Raw genomic sequence first — 19,661 nt, 5'->3', positions numbered from 1 at the left:
ATCTATGAGGCAGGGCAGTGTCGGGACACAGCAGAAAGAACAGGTAATAAATCACACTGCAGCAGGGGTTAGGGAGAGTGATCTGTGAGCCAATGAGGTGAAGGTCCTGTATCTCCTGCTCCTCATAGATAACACTGAGGAGTATACATCACCTGCTAAGTACATGACCCCTGCAGAGAAGCCATTAATATTTATTTTTCATGTAGGTTTTGCAGTACAAAACTGCCCGGCCTTACTTTGCTGTACACTGAATAGGGGGCCCCTACATGTAAATCCTGCAGTGGCAGTGAGAGGTGTTCCCATGAAGACATGTGTCCCTCAGGATCTGCTATGTATGTCCAGTTATTGCAGGTGCCATCTGGCACAGTACAAAACATCTGATCCATGGACCCCTCCTGGGTACAGCTGCCTTATCTGCTCCCTAATCACCTCTAGAGACCACAACCAGGCCAGAGCTCTCTACCCATTTTTCAGCCCCTCTTATCCCTAGAGATCCCCTGCCATTTTGTGCTCCCCTCCATGGAGCATCCTACTCCCTCCCCAAATGCTCCTCCACCTCTTATTTCTACCTTGTGTCTTTCTGCTCCAGACCTCCCGTCACTTTGTGCCCCTTCCCTTTCAATATGGTCCCCAAACAGTCCCTGTGTTCTTTTCTTTTTCTGCTACTTTCCCAATCTGCTCCGACCATTTGTGTCCCCTTTGCTGTCTCCTACTCCATCCCTCAGACAAACCCCTACCACCTTACGACTCCTACTACCCCACCCACACAGTTTTCTCGTACAATTTTATCACAAAGCTCACTTGCCATCTTGTGGACACACCTTGTCACCCCTAAGGGCCCTATTACACCAAAAGATATCCGTAATAGTGCAGACCTGAAGACCTTAACGGTGTAAAAACGGTTGGGGGGTGTAGCTTTTTCTCATACTTAGGTATCGAATTGGTATCGGGTATCGAAAAAACAAATTGAGTATTGGTATCGAACTCAAAATTTTGGTATTGTGACATCACTAGTCTATTGTATTTGTAAAGTACGAGCTGGGGATCAGCAGCAGTGTTCTTCACTTTGCTCATGTGTAGGTTGTAGGGGACCTTTGGCTGTTCCTTGAATTCTTATTTCCAATTTTAGACATTTATGACATATTCACAAGAGAAAGTAACTATATCATATCTTCAGAACCTATGTCTAGAACATGGAAGTAGGAACAAATATGCCTTATTGTTTCTGTAACTGCTGTAGAAATTAGAAACTAGCCTTGTACATAGCCCCTGCATTAGGATGACTCTTAAAAATGAAAGTTTAAAATTTCCTGTTCTTATCTCTTATCAAGAGCTTACCTAATTTTACAGGGAAGTCCTGATCTGCTACCCACTACAGGCAGAATTTTACTTTCCTACATATGATGTAGGAATTGTAAATCATTTTCTAGTTACTTATGCTTTGTGTAATAACTATTCTATGTTGTTTGTCACTTATCTTCCTTGGGGCAACTCCCATGTGTGGCATCCATTTCCAAGCTCAGAGGCTATGCTTTGAGCAAGATGGACGTCTGAAGTCATTTATTCCATCAAATTGGGCTTTTCTATGGACAGTTTAAAATGACAACCACTAAAATTAAAAAAATAACAGATATAGCCATTTTTGCAGTCACATTCTATTTTAGAGCATATACAATGAAGCACCTCTAAATGGCTTCACTCTAATGCAGGCATTTCTCCAATATCCACACAAAGCTATATCTAATATAACATGTAAGAAACTTGGGCTTCATTTGTGTTACCTCTCTAAAGAGTTGATAGCACTAGCTTTATTTAATTCAAGGATCTGCCCAAAAACAAGCGCTCATGCTTTCAGCCATGGCTGAGGCTGCACCCACACATCCTGCAAAGCCTCCAAGGGTACAGGAATCAGCATTCCTGGGAACTCAAAGATTGGAGCCGTTTTGCACAGGTAATTCAAAGATAATTTTCCATCTCCTTTTACTTCCAGAAACATATTTTTTAAAAGACCCATCTACAAGAACAGACAATCAGGATTTCAACAAGGCTGTCAACGCTGTGGCTTTCTTAGCTGTTGTTTACGATAGGGAAAAATGTGGTGTCACTTTGATACAAGACTTTAAAAAAAAAATTCTTGGTTTTATTCATGTGTAAAATGCTACTACAGCTAGTTCTTTCTTTTTGCATATTTAATTTATAGAGGAAAGCAGTCAACTTCAGGGGGTGGGACATTTGAATAAACCACATTAATTTTGTCACCTTGTGCAAAGGGCCACCCTACCCCGCATCTATCAGACATTTATGAAAGAAAATGTCCGATATTGTCAAAAGAGAGAATACTGTTGGGGCTCATTGGTGTTCTTCACAATTGATATTGGAGTTTACTAGTGCAACTACAGGTTATGATAGAAGTGGCTACCAAAGCCACTTACTGATGAGCTGGGTTCTGTGCAAACTGCATTTAAGTCTACTGTCAGAGGTATTTGTCAGCTGGATTTTCTGATGTATACCTCCAACAGAAGACTCTTATGTATGCCTCTCTACCGTACAGTATACTTTTTTTGGATTGACCCTCTGTATAGGAAAGTGTAGTCTGTTGCACTTTGCTTTACACTAGAAAAACAGATATGCCTACCACCCAAACACCAACAGAGGCAAAAAGGGCATCCTGTTAGCCCCCATCAGGCAAATAGATTTCTATAGATACATTTAATGTATACATTAGGAGCTTTTCTCAGCATGTATAACACACATAGATCTTTAAAGGGGTAGTGCGGCGCTCAGAAATTATTCACAGAATAACACACATTACAAAGTTATACAACTTTGTAATGTATGTTATGTCTGTGAATCGCCCCCTTCCCCGTGTCCCACCACCCCCACCCGTGTACCCGGAAGTGTTGGTGCATTATACATTACCTGATCCGTGTCGAGGGCTGTCCGCCATCTTGTGCCAAACATCATCTTCGGATGGACGGCCGAGTCGCTGCCGCCCGTCCCCCCTCCGCCGCGTCACAACTGTGCTCAGCCGCGATTGGCTGAGCACAGTTATGCTCAGCCAATCGCGACTGAGCGGCTGATGACGCGGCCGTGTCGAGGGCTGTCCGCCAATCGCGGCTGAGCATCAGATGACGCTGCAGAGGGCGGCCGGCATTCAGGACAGTCGGAGCTGTTTGCCGGCCGCCCGAAGAAGACGTCACTCGCTGAAGATTGGAGACTGGTGTCGGCACGTGACAGGTGAGTATACCGCACCACAATTCCGGGTACACGGGTGGGGGTGGTGGGACACGGGGAAGGGGGACATTCACAGACATAACATACATTACAAAGTTGTATAACTTTGTAATGTGTGTTAGTCTGTGAATAATTCTTTACCGCCGCACTACCCCTTTAATGCAGTGTGCACAGTTTTTGAAACACCTTCTGGCATGTCATATGTGTTGTATTGAAGACTGTTGGTCCATTGTGCAGATAGAGTTATCATAAGCATTAGACATACCTCTTGTTTCATAATGAAATATTTTACATCTTTTCAAAGCACCACCCATGTTTTTATCTTTACTTCTTTTAGTGCCACCTAGTCAATACAAGCAAAACACTGGTGTCTTCTAACATTTGCCCTGTAAGGGCCATCGCACCATGTGATAGAGACAACAATCAGCTGATGAAATAACCATCTGCTGATCGTGTCTTTAGGCCCAGACCTAAACTCATCAGCCGCAGACTGCACATCACTCTCTGTAATAGTGATGCACGGCCAACGGCTTATGATTAAATAAACTGTTCATACATTACCTCTCCACGCTTCCGGTGTCCTCCTTCTGGTCTCTTCTGGTACTGTGCACTGCAGCTTCTTTGAGATGATGGGGCGCTCAGCCAATCACTGGCCGAGACCTCCGCTGCCAGTGATTGGCCTGTCAACTCAGAGAAGCTGCAGCGCGGGGTGCCATGGAGAGGTAATGTATGAACAGTTTAGGGCAAGGGATGCACGGTGCTCCTAGCGGTGCTCATTTACGTTATTGATTACTGATTACATTATTGTCTAATAGTACTCTAACCTCTAGGGCCACATAAAGCCCACCCAATTCTCAAATAAGCCCAGGTAAGGATTTAGTTAAGTTAGGAAATGTAGGGCTTCAGAGTTTCTACAATTATATACATGTTTGCCATGTATCATTAAATGCATGTATATGAGGAAACATTAGAAAACCTATTGAGGTTACTTTGTGGGGATCCTTGTTACAGGTGTGTGTTTATGCAGGTGATTACTGAACCAGTTAAATAAATTATCAATTACAGTGGTGCCTTGGATTACGAGCATAATTCGTTCTGGGACCGTGCTTGTAATCCAAATCCACTCTTAAACCAAAGCAAATTTTCCCATAAGAAATCATGGAAATGCAGACAATTGGTTCCACACCCCCAAAATAATACTTTATTATTCTGAATAACATGTAAAACTAATGAAACAAACATTCAGAAACAGCAGAATATGTGATATTAGAGGTTACTGTACAGTAATGGAAAGGATGGGAAACATGATACAGAGACTGCAGGGGGTATGAAGGAAGGAGCAGGGTATATGTGGGCACAGTATAGCAGCACTCTCTGTCCAGGGAGAGAGGGGTTACAGCTATGAAGAGATTACCTCCACAGTCCTGTCCCCTGATGCAAGCCCCAGCCTGAAGTGGATCTGCTATGATTTGGAAGGTGAGGGAAACTTTCTGGGTCAGAGTACAGGGCTGTAGACCATGCTATGCAGACTATGCCCCTCCTCCACTAGCGCTCCCACCCAATATCGGGAGCTCTTAAACCAAAGCAATGCTCTTAAACCAAGTCACAATTTTGAAAAACTATGAGCTCTTAAACCAAGTTACTCTTAAACCAAGGTACCACTGTATTAATTTGCTATTAAATGGATTTTCAGATGGTACATTTTGTATAGTGGGTTTTGAACACTCTAAACAAGCATTTTTATCAATACAACCATCTCAGCATCATTTTAGGTACAAATTCATTGAATACATATTATAAAAAGGACATGAAAATATCAGAAGAGTGACATTTACAGGAACCAGTAATGATAACTTTTCTGTAAGCACTAGCAATTTGGAAAATATTGTTAATTTTTGACCTTTTCCTGCATTTAGGCTGGGCAATTAAATTGTTAAGGTTTTCAAAAACTCACAATTGTTATGGTTGCTGTTACATGGAAATGAGCCTTTCCAGTATGTTACATGCTTTTACTGAAATTGTAATGGGACTGAGATCTATTGAACACCCTCTTGTGGTGCATTGTAATACTGTAGTTGCCTCACATGAACTTTTATAAAACGCATCCAAGTATTTTCCTTCTGGAACATTCTACATTATTGCTTATACTGTATATCTGAATATGTATGTGTATCCAGTAGTTACTTGCCAATACATCTTGTTTTGGATTAATTATAATAATGATTTTGAATTTGAAAAATGTTCAGTAGATAAAGAACATCATTCCTACATTTTTATTGTAGTAGATGAAGATTGGCACAATGTAAAAATACCGGCTAAAAATGATAATAATCATGATAATGAACTCCTTAGTGACCGCCTATACAGCATTAGTGGTCACTAATGGGTGTTATTCTGACACCATCAGCTTTTTACAGTGGCACTGGCAAGTCCTGCAGATCCCACCAGTGTGGGGTCCGTCGTTTCTGCTCCCAGAACCAACTATTGCCGCTATTAGCTGTCAGTAACCGCCTCTGCATGCATTCATTTCCCCTCGCCATGGTCTCCCTGGTTGGCTACCACATGCAAGATGGCCACCCACATCACTGTAAACAGACGTGGCCAAAGACCCATACTGTGGTGGCACAAACCAGGGGGCGATGATCAGGGAGCAGCCTGTGTGGTCCCGATACAATCTATAAGTGGTATATACTGTATACCGCTGATTGCTAGTTCCGAGTGTCGGTCAACATCCGAAGTAACTTTTTATCCCGTTACCATAAATCGGACAGTGGATAAAAAGTGCAGTGTAGCCCCCCAATGACATCTTTCATTTTATCATTAAACATACTTCAAAATAGAATAGAAAACTATTGGTACCAGACTGGGGTGGATGGGACATTTTATTCGATTTTATTAGTCTATTTTGGCATTTGGTGTTGTTTTTAGTTTACGCTGATCACAGTGCAGGATCAATAATGGTTTATTTTATTAATTCTTACAATTAACTAATGCAGCAATGTGAAACATGTTTCTTTTATGTTAATGTTTTTTATTTAAAAATTGAGAAAAGGGGATGAGAGTCTGCTCTTGGTAATTGGAAACAAGTGTCAGTTGTAATATACAGCTGAAACCCACTGCATACAGCACAGTGTTAGCTCCCAAGCCTCTGCTATATGCAATGACTGTCGGGCTGCCATTAAAAAGCATAACAGTGGTCGTTAGGAGGTTAATAACAGTCGTTGTTTTGCAACAAAAGCTGGTATTTGCCTTTATGTTTACATTGTGGGAACATAGCCTTATACCTATAGCATGCCTCTGGGTAAATTCACATGGGCAGATCTGCCGGGAGTCTCACGCACGAAATCCGCAGCTAATCCGCAATACACGTATTAATAATAATAAGAATAATACGTGTATTGCGGATTAGCTGCGGATTTCGTGCGTGAGACTTCCGGCGGATCTGCTCGTGTGAATTTACCCTCTCAGTACCTTGGTTTTCTTTATATTATCTTGAGGTAACTGTTTACACATAGGGGATGAAACTGGCATTGTCTGGGGCAGATGTGAATACATGTATTCACACATGCTTTTTGTATAAAAATATTATTCATATCTTATCCCTCTGCTCCACTTGTGCCAGAGGGGGTGGCAAGAGGTGTAATGGGGGGTGCAGCCAGTAAATGATCCTTGGGGCCCACCAAAGAAGAATTGGTAAAAAGCGACATACTGACCCGGCCCTATTTTGGATTCATCTGGATATGCGACAACTCTCTTATCCCCCAATCAGAGCAGGCTATAGAGATAGCACTCCAATGACTGACTGTATATACTGTTAGTTTGTGCCCATATGATGCAACCCATATAATCATTTTATTACCCCCTTCATCCTCCTGCTGCCCTTCATCATACCACTCCTCCCTTCGTCATCATACTACTACCCCTTCATCCTGCTGCCAACCATCATCATACTACTCCCCCCTTCATCCTCCTGCCCTCCATCATCATACTATTACCCCTTCATCATCCTCCTGCCCTGCCATCATACTACTCCCCCTCCATCCTCCTGCCCTCCATGATCATACTATTACCCCTTCATCATCCTCCTGCCCTGCCATTATACTACTCCCCCCTTATCCTCCTGCCCCTTCCTCATCATACTACTACCTCCTTCATACTCTAGCCCTCCATCATCATACTACTACCCCTTCATCCTCCTGCCCTGCCATCATACTACTACCCCCTTCATCCTCCTGCCCTTCCATCATCATAGTACTACCCCTTCATCCTCCTGCCCTGCCATCATCATAATACTCCCCCCTTCATCCTCCTGCACCTCCAAGATCATACTACTACGTGTTCTTCATAATACTACCACCCCCTTTATCATCATACTACTACCACCTTCATCCTTCTGCCCTTCCATCATCATAGTAGTACCCCTCTCATCCTTTTGCCCCTCATCACCATACTACAGCCTCCTTCATCATTCTCCTGCCCCTCCATCTGTATTTAAAACAAAAAACAGCTATACTTACCTCACCTGTATACTTCCACTAGTCCCCCAGCAACTCCTCTTCCCGCTATGCATGAGAGAGATCAGTCACGCCGACCAGGGGCGGGGCTTCCCACAACAAGGGCGGAGCTTCCTGGGTGATACCTGGGACATGGTTTTGCCAGGGCTTGAGTCCAGGTATCCTTGCAGGGCTGCTGAAGACCTGACAGCTACCACAGCGTCTGACACTGGGGCCCACTGAGGACAGGCAGGATCACTCTATGGCTGTCTGGGGGCCCCAGCTGCTGGACGGTCACTGGGAGTGGCCCAGTCCGACACTGGGTGCAGCCTTTGGGGTCACCGCATTTAACATTTTTCCAGTGCTCACAGGATTTATGTAGAGGCATTGCACCTCTACATACATCTGGTGAGAATTGGCAGTGCAGGGACATTTTTAAGCCTGGCACTAAAAAATTAATAAATGTTCTCTATCGTGATTCTGACAAATCTTTCCATTTTAATTTTGCCCTATCAGTTCCACTCCTGATTTTGGTTAAAAAAATACTGAGCATATGACTGACGGAAATACAGTGTGTAAACATAGCCTAAAGATGTAGTGTTCTTCACTGATTGATTAACCTTTCTTTTCTTTTTATATAAATTAAAGGACAGAGTGACTTTCCGAAGAATAATTGTAAAAAACAATGCTAAAAAGAGAAGAATGTATGAAAACTTTATTGAATCCCTGCCATTCTTAAAGTCTTTAGAAGTAAGTTGTGGAAGTAGGAAAAGGAAACCTGCATTTTGTAACAGAATGTTGCAACAATTATATTTACACTTTCTTCATTTATCCTCAGCTTTCTGAACGTTTAAAGGTGGTAGATGTCATAGACACTAAAAGCTACAGTGATGAAGAACAAATTATCGCACAGGTATTTTATAACACTTTATTATCATATAAATGCCCATTCCAAAGCAGAAACAGATTTATCTTGCAATAATACAGTGAAAATTCTTACTGTAGATGAAAAGGGTAGCTTATTCATTTGCTAAGGAAGGAATCTGCATGCACGGCAGCCAGACATCAAATCCCTTCATGACACCAGACTCATAACCCTCAATTTTCTGTATACTTTGGTAGCTCCTATTAGCCATTTGGAGAGCAGACCTGCCCCTGTAATATGCTGCCTGTAAACAGGGCAGTAATGTAGTAACTCTCTCAGGTGAGAATTACGGATACAAAAAAAGAAATAACATGGACGCACAACTATAAACTTACCACTGATCCCTCTGCTTCTAAGCACAAGACTTACTAATACTAGGAGTTATTTTACATTTTGATTAAAGTTCACAAACCCACACACCACTTCACGGTTCCTGATTTGTCTAGGTCCCTAACCAAAAAATGGCACAGCACCATGTAGTGACAGCCACAAAAGCTGTGCCCGAGGAGGGAGTGGCCCAGTTGCCTAGCGACACAAATCCTGCCAGACATAGCCCCCCTGGGCTCTGGGCCCCACCACCCCACAGACACCTCACTTCTGCAATAATGGCAGCTGCATGGCATCGCACCACACAAAGGAGAAGCAGATGGAATAAGCTCACCCTGTGCTTTTATCCTGAAGACTGAGGGAAGCAGGGTACTTACCCTATATACACTTAGGTCTCATTCACACGCTTTGTGTGTTTTTCTGGTCCGTACATTGTGTTCGCTATCATGTCTTCAATCTGCTAAAAATTCTGTATCAAATGCATTCGCAATCTGTATTCTTTTGCGGACCCAAAAACATGGTGCTTGTTAATAAAGTTGAACTGGTTAATGTAAGATGCCCAACCCCTAAAAAGGTCACATGATTGCTTTTAGACTGTAATGATTCTTGGGGAATCTTTATTTTTCTGCAGATTTGTAGTTTTTTTTTTTGCTGATGTCCACAACTAAAATTGTGGATCCCATAAATTAATTGGCAAATCCATAGAGATATCTGGGTCCATACTAGGATGTGCTCTTTTTTTTGTGGATCAGATTGTGTGCTCATAAACTAAGGATCCTGTGAATAGCCCAATAGAAATCAGTGGGCACTAACAGGTATTGTCAGGAAAGCACAGGCAGACAGTACGGGACAGTGGACCCTGAAGCTAGACCCACCCACTGTCCCTGCCTATTTGCCACGGACGGCCCTAAACGGCCACGGACAACCACAGAGTCGGACCCTACGCTGAATATGTGTTACACAAAACGCAGACAGACAAACAAACACAATGAAGCAGAGTAAAGCCAAGTCAGCAACAATGGGCAGCGAAGTACAAAATCAGTAAGATAGCGAATAGTCAGTGGTCAGGCAGAAGGTCAGGTAACAGGCAGAACAATAGCAATAGCAAGGGAGGTTAGGACAGGGAACGCAGGAATAGGAGACAAGGGGAGCTGGGACTAGTTTTATCTAATAGCCAGCACTAAAAAGGCTTCCTCAGCTTTGTTTTATGCTGACCAAGAGCCCGGTCGGGATCCTCATTGGACCGGTGCTCTGATCTCCCAAGCTTTAGACAGGCAGAGGAATCTGTCAGTCAAAGAACACTGCTCAGCTGCAACAATCAAGGCCAGTAGTAAGCAGTGTAACCCTTACACTGCCAGGAGGCTGAAATTAAAGAGGGTGTGTCAGACAGAAGGCAAAACAGGCCCAGTTCACACCAGGCTCAGTGAACATTCCTGACAGGTATGTAGTTGTGCATCCACAATTGTGGACACAATTACGGAATGTGTGACTAAGGCCAGGGCCGGTTTTAGACTAGATGTGGCCCTGGGCAAAGTTAAAGGTGGGGCCCCAAATGCTGAAATATTTTAGCAACAATTTAAGGTCCCCATACATGTTACTCTTTTGTTGGTGGTACCTGTTGCTCCTGGTGGGTTCGGCCATCAGCGTAAGGTGTATGGGGCTCTCTGGACAGTCCTCTGACAGATGATATCAGTGGACATAGGGGGTCGAGCTTGATGGAAAATCAACGCCCAACCTCTTTGTTCTCAGAGAGATAAGCCGGCATCAGATCTGTATGGCTATGGCTTTCCCCTCTCATAGAGAACACAGGAACACTCAGATGTGCCAAATTTCTGTGTATGGGGAGGACGGGACCGGATGGGACAGATAATTGTCAGCTGAAGGATTGTTCAGCCAGCAGTTATTGGAAGTGTACGGCCACTTTTAAGGCCGTATTACACGGCCTGATATTCCGCAGAAGCGAGCGCCAATCTGGTAGAATGGAGCTCGCTTAGAGAGCCTACTACATGGCTCTTTTATGATGCAGCAAAAGCTATGGAGGAGATTTATCAAACTGGTGTAAAGAAGAATTGGCTCAGTTGCCCCTAGCAACCAATCAGATTCCACCTACTTAGAATGTGAGTAATGAAAGGTGGAATCTGATTGGTTGCTAGGGGCAACTGAGCCAGTTTCACTTTACACCATGTTTGATAAATTTCCCCCCCTATGTGTATATATACAGTATATCATTAGTGATGTGTGTGCAATCCTTGCTGTATATAGTAAACAATAAAGATATATACTACCTGATTAAGGTCCCCCGGTGTCCTCAGGCCTTGTCTGTGATATATACTACCTGATTATGTTCCCCAGTGTCCTCTCAGAGCGATAGCGTCCTGATTCGGACAATTTTCGCTACATGTATTAGGGCCCTTACTCAGTTCAGAAGGTTACATGCCGGGACTGCCGCTATATGCCAGGACTGCCGCTACATGTCAGGACTGCAGCTACATTATGGGTCTGCCGCTACATGTCGGGACTGCCGCTACATGTCGGGACTGCCGCTACATGTCGGGACTGCCGCTACATGTCGGGACTGCCGCTACATGTCGGGACTGCCGCTACATGTCAGGACTGCCGCTACATGCCGGGACTGCCGCTACATGCCGGGACTGCCCCTACATTATGGGACTGCCCCTACATTATGGGACTGCCCCTACATTATGGGACTGCCCCTACATGGCAGGACTGCCGCTACATTCTGGGACTGCCGCTACATTATGGGACTGCCACTACATGCCAGGACTGCCGCTAGTGGTGTAAACACAAGAACTATTTATATGAATTGCATTAAAAAAATAAAATAAAAAAATCACTATAATCAGGACCAAATATTACCTCCATACCGTTATTGAAGAAAACACACTATATATAGGCCAATATTACCACCATAAAGTGACCGCCCCATAATGACTTTATATACACTATATACAGACCAATATTACCGCCATAGAGTGACCACCGCATGACTCTTTATATACACTATATACAGACCAATATTACCGCTATAGACTGACCACTGTATAATGAATGACTCTATATACACTGTATACAGACCAATATTATGTGTCTGTAACTCTATGGCTGTACTTTTGGTCTGTATATAGTTTATATATAGAGTCATTATGTGGTGGTCACTGTATGGCGGCAATTTGGCAATATCATTATGTGGTGGTCAATCTATGGCAGTAATGACTATATATACACTATATACCGACCAATATTAATGCCAAAGAGTGACCACCGCATAATGACACTTTATACAGACCAATATTATTGCCAAAGAGTGACCACTGCATAATGGCTCTATATACAGACCAATATTACCGCCATAGACTGACCACCACATAATAACTCTATATACAGACCAATATTACTGCCATACAGTGACCACCACATAACTCTATATACACACTATATACAGACCAATATTACCGCCATAGAGTGTCCGCCACATAACTCTATATACACACTATATACAGACCAATATTACCGCCATAGAGTGACCGCCACATAACTCTATATACACACTATATACAGACCAATATTACCGCCATAGATTGACCACTGCATAATGACTCTGTATCCAGACCAATATTATGTGGCGATCACTCTATGGCTGTACTATTGGTCTGTATATAGTGTATATAGTCATTATGTGGTGGTCACTGTATGGCGGTAATATTGGTCTGTATATAGTGTCATTATGTGGTAGTCAATCTATGGCAGTAATGACTATATATACACTATATACAGAGCAATATTAATGCCAAAGAGTGACCGCCACATAATGACTCTATATACAGACCAATATTACCGCCATACAGTGACCACCACCTAAGGACTGAATACCACCTTATTTTTTTTTCTCACCGTATTGCCTTATATACATAGGAGCTGCAGCCAATCAGCGGCCTCAGTGGTCACCTGCAGCAATTACATAGGACTGATGAGGCCAGAGAATGGCTGCAGCTCCTATATACAGTCTATTCACCTCAACACTTGGAGTCAGCAGTGCTAATACACACACACCATTATATATATATATATATATATATATATATATATATATATATATATACATATATACACACACCATTATATATATATATATACACACCATTATATATATATATATATATATATATATATATATATACACACACCATTATATATATATATATATATATATATATACACACACACCATTATATATATATATATATATATATATATACACACACACCATTATATATATATATATATATATATATATATATATATAAAATTGAACACGAGGACGGCACTCCAGTAGTGTATAGTGAGGATTTATTCACCCAATCACAAACAGCTATATATATATATATATATATATATATATATATATATATATACACACACACACACAGCTCTATATATATATATATATATATATATATATATATATATATATATATATACACACACACACACCATTATATATATATATATATATATATATATATATATATATATATATATACACACACACACCAATATATATACATACACACACACACACACACACATCCATGAAAACACATTATACAGATACAAACCATCCAGTCCACACACTATACACAGGACATGTAACACACACTACATTCATGCATTATACACCTACATTCATACACATTACACACTACATATACAGTATACTTACCCCCTCTAGCATGCTGGTTGTAGTGGTACATCCCCCTCATGTACCTTGCAGCAGCAGCAGGCTGTCACCCTCACCCGGCAGCCCTCTCCTCCATCGTCCCGACAGCTCCACACCAGAGCAGGAAGTCACGTGCAGAGAGGAGCTGGAGGGAGGGGGAGGGGGAGCTACACACACGGAGCAGACACCAGCCCAGCGTCCTGCAGCCTCTGCATGACCCCTGATGGCAGCAGCCGGGGATCACTCCCAGACGCTGCAGGACGCTGTCTGTGCTCTCCTCTCCTACTGGAACTGCGTTAGGGGGCCCCTGGGGGATGGGGGCCCTGGGCATTTGCCCTGCTTGCCCCCCCCTAACGCCGGCCATGACTAAGGCCTTCCTATTCAAAACCATCTGGGTAGGGTAGGAGTGCTAGACTAAGGCAAAAACAACAGAAAAATGAGGGGACAGAATATGCCAAGTAATGCTATGTTCCCTCAGTGTTTTTGCTCAGTTTTTTGGTAACCAAAACCAGGAGAGGATTGAAAACACAGAATGTTCACACACTGCTGAAATTTAGTGGATGGCCCTCATGTAATGGCAAATAATTACCGTTATTTTGAAATAAAGTCCATTATTTGCCATTACATGGCGGCCATCCTCTAAATTTCAGCAGTGTGTGAACATTGTGTTTTCAATCCACTCCTGGTTGTGGTTGCAAAAAACTTAGCAAAACTACTGTGTGGGAACACAGCATGAGGCTGCATTCTTACATCCCTTAAATTATGGAACCCTATGGACGGTGAAGCTGTGGACATGTGCATCAGGAACTCCTGGTATCTATGTATCATTATGATGCTGGGCATTCTGAACCTGTTCAAACTTCCTGTTACTGAACTGACACAGCTGTGCGGCAGAGTAAGGGAAGGGAACTCCTGGCATGAAAATAAATAGATGCTAAGAGCTCCCAATGCCAGTCCACTGCTTCACCATCCATAGGAGTCCATAATTTTTGTGATGTGGGAATGCAGCCTAATTATATGGGGAGAAAAACAGACTTGGTTAGTGTACCTGTGGTTTTCACCACAGAATATTTATTTTTAATGAATAAAGAAGGTGTATTCAAGTCTGGTTGGCATTTCTGCCAGAAATATTGACATATATATGTTGTCTTTCCACAGGGTGACGATGCAGACAGTTTTTTTATTGTCGAGTCCGGCGAAGTGAAAATAACAATGAAAAGGAAGGTATTGTTGACATTGCTGTCTTACATTTCTATGGAAGCATATGTAACTATCAATGTGCTTGCTGTTACCAGTTACGTGATTTTTACTTTAAGGCTAAGTTGATACACGGTAAAATATAAGCTAACTAGTGCAAGGCTATGTTCACACAATGTTTTTTCTAGTCCGTTTATGATTTTTAAAATGACGGCTGTTATTTTGAATCCAAAATTACATCTGTTATTTTGAGGATTGGCCAGCCATCAGTGCTGCAAAAGACGTCCGAAAATAATTGTCATGATCATTGTTTTGACATCCGCGTAGATAACGTCCGTCATTTTATACACTGTGTGCATTGGATATCCGTCATCCATTTGACTTAAATGCATTGCATTGCAGTCAGTTAAAATCGTGGCAATAACGGACGTCTTTTTATATAGAAAAATTGGATGCCTTTTTTCTTTTTTTTTGACGTTGTGTGAACATAGCCTAAAGGTCGTATGAGCATGTTCATTATTTGAACGGTGTTATTAATTACGACTGTTATGGCCCATTTACACAGAAAGATTATCTGACAGATTATCTTTTAAAGATTTGAAGCCAAAGCCAGAAACAAACTATAAATAGACATCAGGTCATAAAGAAAAACCTGAGATTTTTCCTCTTTTCAAATCCATTTCTGGCTTTGGTGTCAAATCTTTGGCAGATAATCTGTCAGATAATCTTTCTGTGTAAATGGACCCTTACTTTATATGATATGTGTATTGACAGCAAATTTCCCATTGACTTCAATAGCGCACATTATATTTTTGAAATCACAGACATATTTTTCCACCCTTTACATACTCTAAGGGTATATTCTCACGAACGGGCTCGCAGCGAGATTCTCGCTGCGAGCCCGGCAGGTCCTGGCAGTTCCCATACACTACATACTTGCTGCGGTCTAAACGACCGCAGCGAGTATGTAATTCTGCCGCCCTTAACCCCTTCTGCTCCCGGCCGGCTCCCCCGCTGTAAGCATACTTTTCCTGTCCTTGCTGCACGGGTCCGGCGTCCTGCTCTTCCGTCCGGCCAATCAGTGTGTTGCCCAGCTGCAGCCACTGATTGGCCGGACGGGAGAGCAGGACGCCGGACCCGTGCAGCAAGGACAGGTAAAGTATGCTTACAGCAGGGGAGCCGGCCGGGAGCAGAAGGGGTTAAGGGCGGCAGAATTACATACTCGCTGCGGTCGTTTAGACCACAGCAAGTATGTAGTGTATGGGAACTGCCAGGACCTGCCGGGCTCGCAGCGAGAATCTCGCTGCGAGCCCGTTCGTGTGAATATACCCTAAGGATGAAAATACAAACTCTCAGTCACATGCATCAAAAATGCCTTTGGGCCGCATGGAGCCAATCATACATTAACCTCTTCCTGTGCTATCACATTGTGAACAGGGTTTCCATAGTCTGATGTACATGGAAGTGATTGTGATTGTGTCGGGCTTTAAAGGGGTGCTCCAGCGTGGGGGCACTTTTTTGGGGGGACCGGGGAGGAGGTGGCTGAAATAAAAGACATCCACTTACCTCCCCGGTTCCAGCGGCGGGTCCCGCATCACTGCGCTCCGGTGCCCGGTTCCCAGCCACTTCCGGGTGTCTGACGCGGGCCCGAGACGTGACGTCTCAGGTCCGCTCAGCCACTCAGTGAAGGAGGTGGGATCCGTTTGAAGTCCGCTCGGATCCCGCCTCCTTCACTGAGTGGCTGAGCGGCCCTGAGACGTAGTGTCTCGAGCGGCGTCAGACACCTGGAAGCGGCCGGGGACCAGAGCGCCGTGATGCGGGACCCGCCGCTGGAACCGGGGAGGTAAGTGGACGTCTTTTATTTCAGCCACCTCCTCCCCGGTCCCCCAAAAAAAGTGCCCCCACGCTGGAGCACCCCTTTAACTGCAGGGTCACCTGCTGGAGGACAGCAGTGAGGAAAAGAAATTATGTGTGTGTGGTTACCAGGACATGTATGGTGGGGATGAATTGTGGACAGCCTAGTTTTTAATTGTTAATATTTTGAATTGGGCAATGGGTAGCCATTGAATGGATTTATAGAGAAATTTGATTTTTTTTTAAAAAAGGAAAATGATGAGAAGGAGAGTATATCAGATAGATAATATGGAATATGCAGGTGTCAGACAAAGGCATTAGAGATTTAAAGGAAACCAATCACAGACATTGCACATATAAAGGCACTAGGATTGCTAGCTAAGCATTAGGGTGAAGACAGAGTCATGACTAGTCACAGCTCTCAGTCTGTCAGTGTACTCTGCAGGGGTAATTGAAAGGAAAAGAGGCTTCTAGTTCACACACTGCCGGGGCACAGAAGCCTTTTTTCCTGTCAATCTTCCCCATAGAGTGCGCTGCCCGTGATCAGTTCCCTTTAAAGGGGATATTTAGAGATACAACTGATAAAAATATCACCTGTCCACAGGCTAGGTGATAACAGTGGCAGCTCTTGTTCTGGTCCTCTGCTTTTTTTTTTTCCAATAGTTTTTACTAAAGTTTTTCAAGTTTCAACAACCAACAAGCCTAAACAGCAAGCATCAGTGACTCCTGTTAATAAGGGAGGAAGACAAATGGAAAAACACAAAATCAACATGCTTTTAGTTGTGTCATACTGTAATCCAGTACAACAGAAAACGCATAAGAATAGTTAATCATTTCAGAACAGGCACTGCAAGTAAGTGTATGGAGCAGCTTAAAGGAGAGGTCCGGGGAAAAATTTTATTAAAGTATTGTATTGCCCCTCAAAAGTTATACAAATCTCAAATATACAGTTATTATGAGAAATGCATATCGACTCCCAGAGCTGTGCGGGCTGTGGCTGCTGGAGAGGATCATGGCAGGAACACTAAGGGACATAGGGCACTGGAGGGACACTGAGCATCCCTCTGCCATCATCCTCTCCAGCAGCCACAGCCCACACAGCCCAACTTCTGGAAGAGCTAAAGTTTTGTTAAAATCCACATTTAAATATAAGGTCACCCAGTTATAGTGAGTCCTTGTGTTCTTTTCTCTTTATATTCCTATATTTTTACTATTTACTGTGAAATATGAAAGTGTAACAAGCGTGACAGGTTCTGTGAATCATAGTTTACAGTATGCTATGTATCTGGGTGTAGCAGTCTGGACATATATCACAAGGTCTACTCCCATGTTTCTCTGTGTCATTTGAACTCATGTTAATGAAAGGACTATTGTTTAGAAGACATAGAAGGAAGTCATGTCAAAATAAATAAATAAATATATATATATATATATATATATATATATATATATATATGTAGTGCGGCGCTAAAAAAATATTCACAGAATAACACACATTACAAAGTTATACAACTTTGTAATGTATGTTATGTCTGTGAATCGCCCCCTTCCCCGTGTCCCACCACCCCCACCCGTGTACCCGGAAGTGTGTGGTGCATTATACATTACCTGATCCGTGTTGAGGCCGTCCGCGATCTTGTGCCAAACGTCATCTTCGGACGCACGGCCGAATGACTGTGCTCAGCCGCGATTGGCCTCGACACGGATCAGGTAATGTATAATGCACCACACACTTCTGGGTATACGGGCGGGGGTGGTGGGACACGGGCAAGGGGGCGATTCACAGACATAACATACTTTACAAAGTTGTATAACTTTGTAATGTGTGTTATTCTGTGAATTATTTTTTTGCGCCGCACTACCCTATAAGTATGTTAAAGGACTAAATAAGGTTCAAGAGGGAAGTGTTTTTAGTAAAAAACTAAGCTCAAGAACAAGAGGACATAGTGAGAGGTTAGTTGGGGGAAAGATCAGAAGCAATGTGAGAAAATATTATTTTACTGAAAGAGTAGTAGATACCTGGAACAAACTTCTAGCAGAGGTGGTTGGTAAATCCACAATAACAGAATTTAAACACGCCTGGGATAAACATTCATCTATCCTAAGATAATAAGAAAGAAAATACTAAAAGGGTAGACTAGATGGATCCAGTGGTCTTTTTCTGCCGACAATCTTCTATGTTTCTATGTGACATCACCATTTTATCCAGGAAGTAAAGCCTTGATGCGGCAGTAAGTGCAGGAAAAAGCATTTTATAAGCATTTCCAGTAATAAGTGTATATTGGTGATTTGTATAACTTTTGGGGGGCAATACAATACTTTGATAAAAAATTTCACTGGACTTCTCCTTTAATGCTGTACAGTTTTAGGCTACATTCACACAACATATTTTTATGCAAAATAACGGCTGTTATTTAACCCTTTAACAATGACAGCCATCAATAATATTTACGAACATTATTTACAGCCATCATTATCATAACAATGGCCAATATTTTGCCTAACACGTTGAGTGAGCATAGCCAAAGTCTTATTGATGTAATATAAATAAAAACTAATAAAGATTTGGCATATACTTAACTGACATAATTGTTCCTTCTTTCCAGCTCATATATATTTATTCACATTATATATAGTTATATCTATTGGAAACATAGAATACATAGGCATGTCTCTATTTTTTCCAGAGTAAAGCAGATGCAGAACAAAATGAAGCAGTCGAAATTGCTCGGTACTCCAGAGGGCAGTATTTTGGAGAGCTTGCCTTGGTGACCAACAAACCCAGAGCTGCCTCAGCATACGCTGTCGGGAGTGTAAAATGTTTAGGTAAGAACAAATGTTCTTATCTTGCACCCAAATATTATTGGCCTTGTGTTATTTTAGAGAATACACT

General features: G+C 42.5%; 1 protein-coding gene across 1 annotated transcript in view; it reads left to right on the top strand.

Annotated features, from left to right (window-relative positions):
- Positions 1–19,661, top strand: part of PRKAR2B (protein kinase cAMP-dependent type II regulatory subunit beta) — a 97,810-nt gene that overhangs the window by 75,610 nt on the left and 2,539 nt on the right. Inside the window, exons 7-10 of the mRNA XM_069977533.1 lie at positions 8,376–8,477; positions 8,566–8,640; positions 14,876–14,941; positions 19,456–19,594. Coding sequence (XP_069833634.1) covers positions 8,376–8,477; positions 8,566–8,640; positions 14,876–14,941; positions 19,456–19,594 — 382 coding nt within the window. The remainder of the gene's footprint in view (positions 1–8,375; positions 8,478–8,565; positions 8,641–14,875; positions 14,942–19,455; positions 19,595–19,661) is intronic.

This window comes from Dendropsophus ebraccatus, chromosome 1 (genome assembly GCF_027789765.1).
Source record: "Dendropsophus ebraccatus isolate aDenEbr1 chromosome 1, aDenEbr1.pat, whole genome shotgun sequence".
Classification (NCBI taxonomy): domain Eukaryota; kingdom Metazoa; phylum Chordata; class Amphibia; order Anura; family Hylidae; genus Dendropsophus; species Dendropsophus ebraccatus.
Note: the sequence above shows the minus strand (reverse complement) of the source record. Positions and strands in the feature narration are given on the sequence as shown.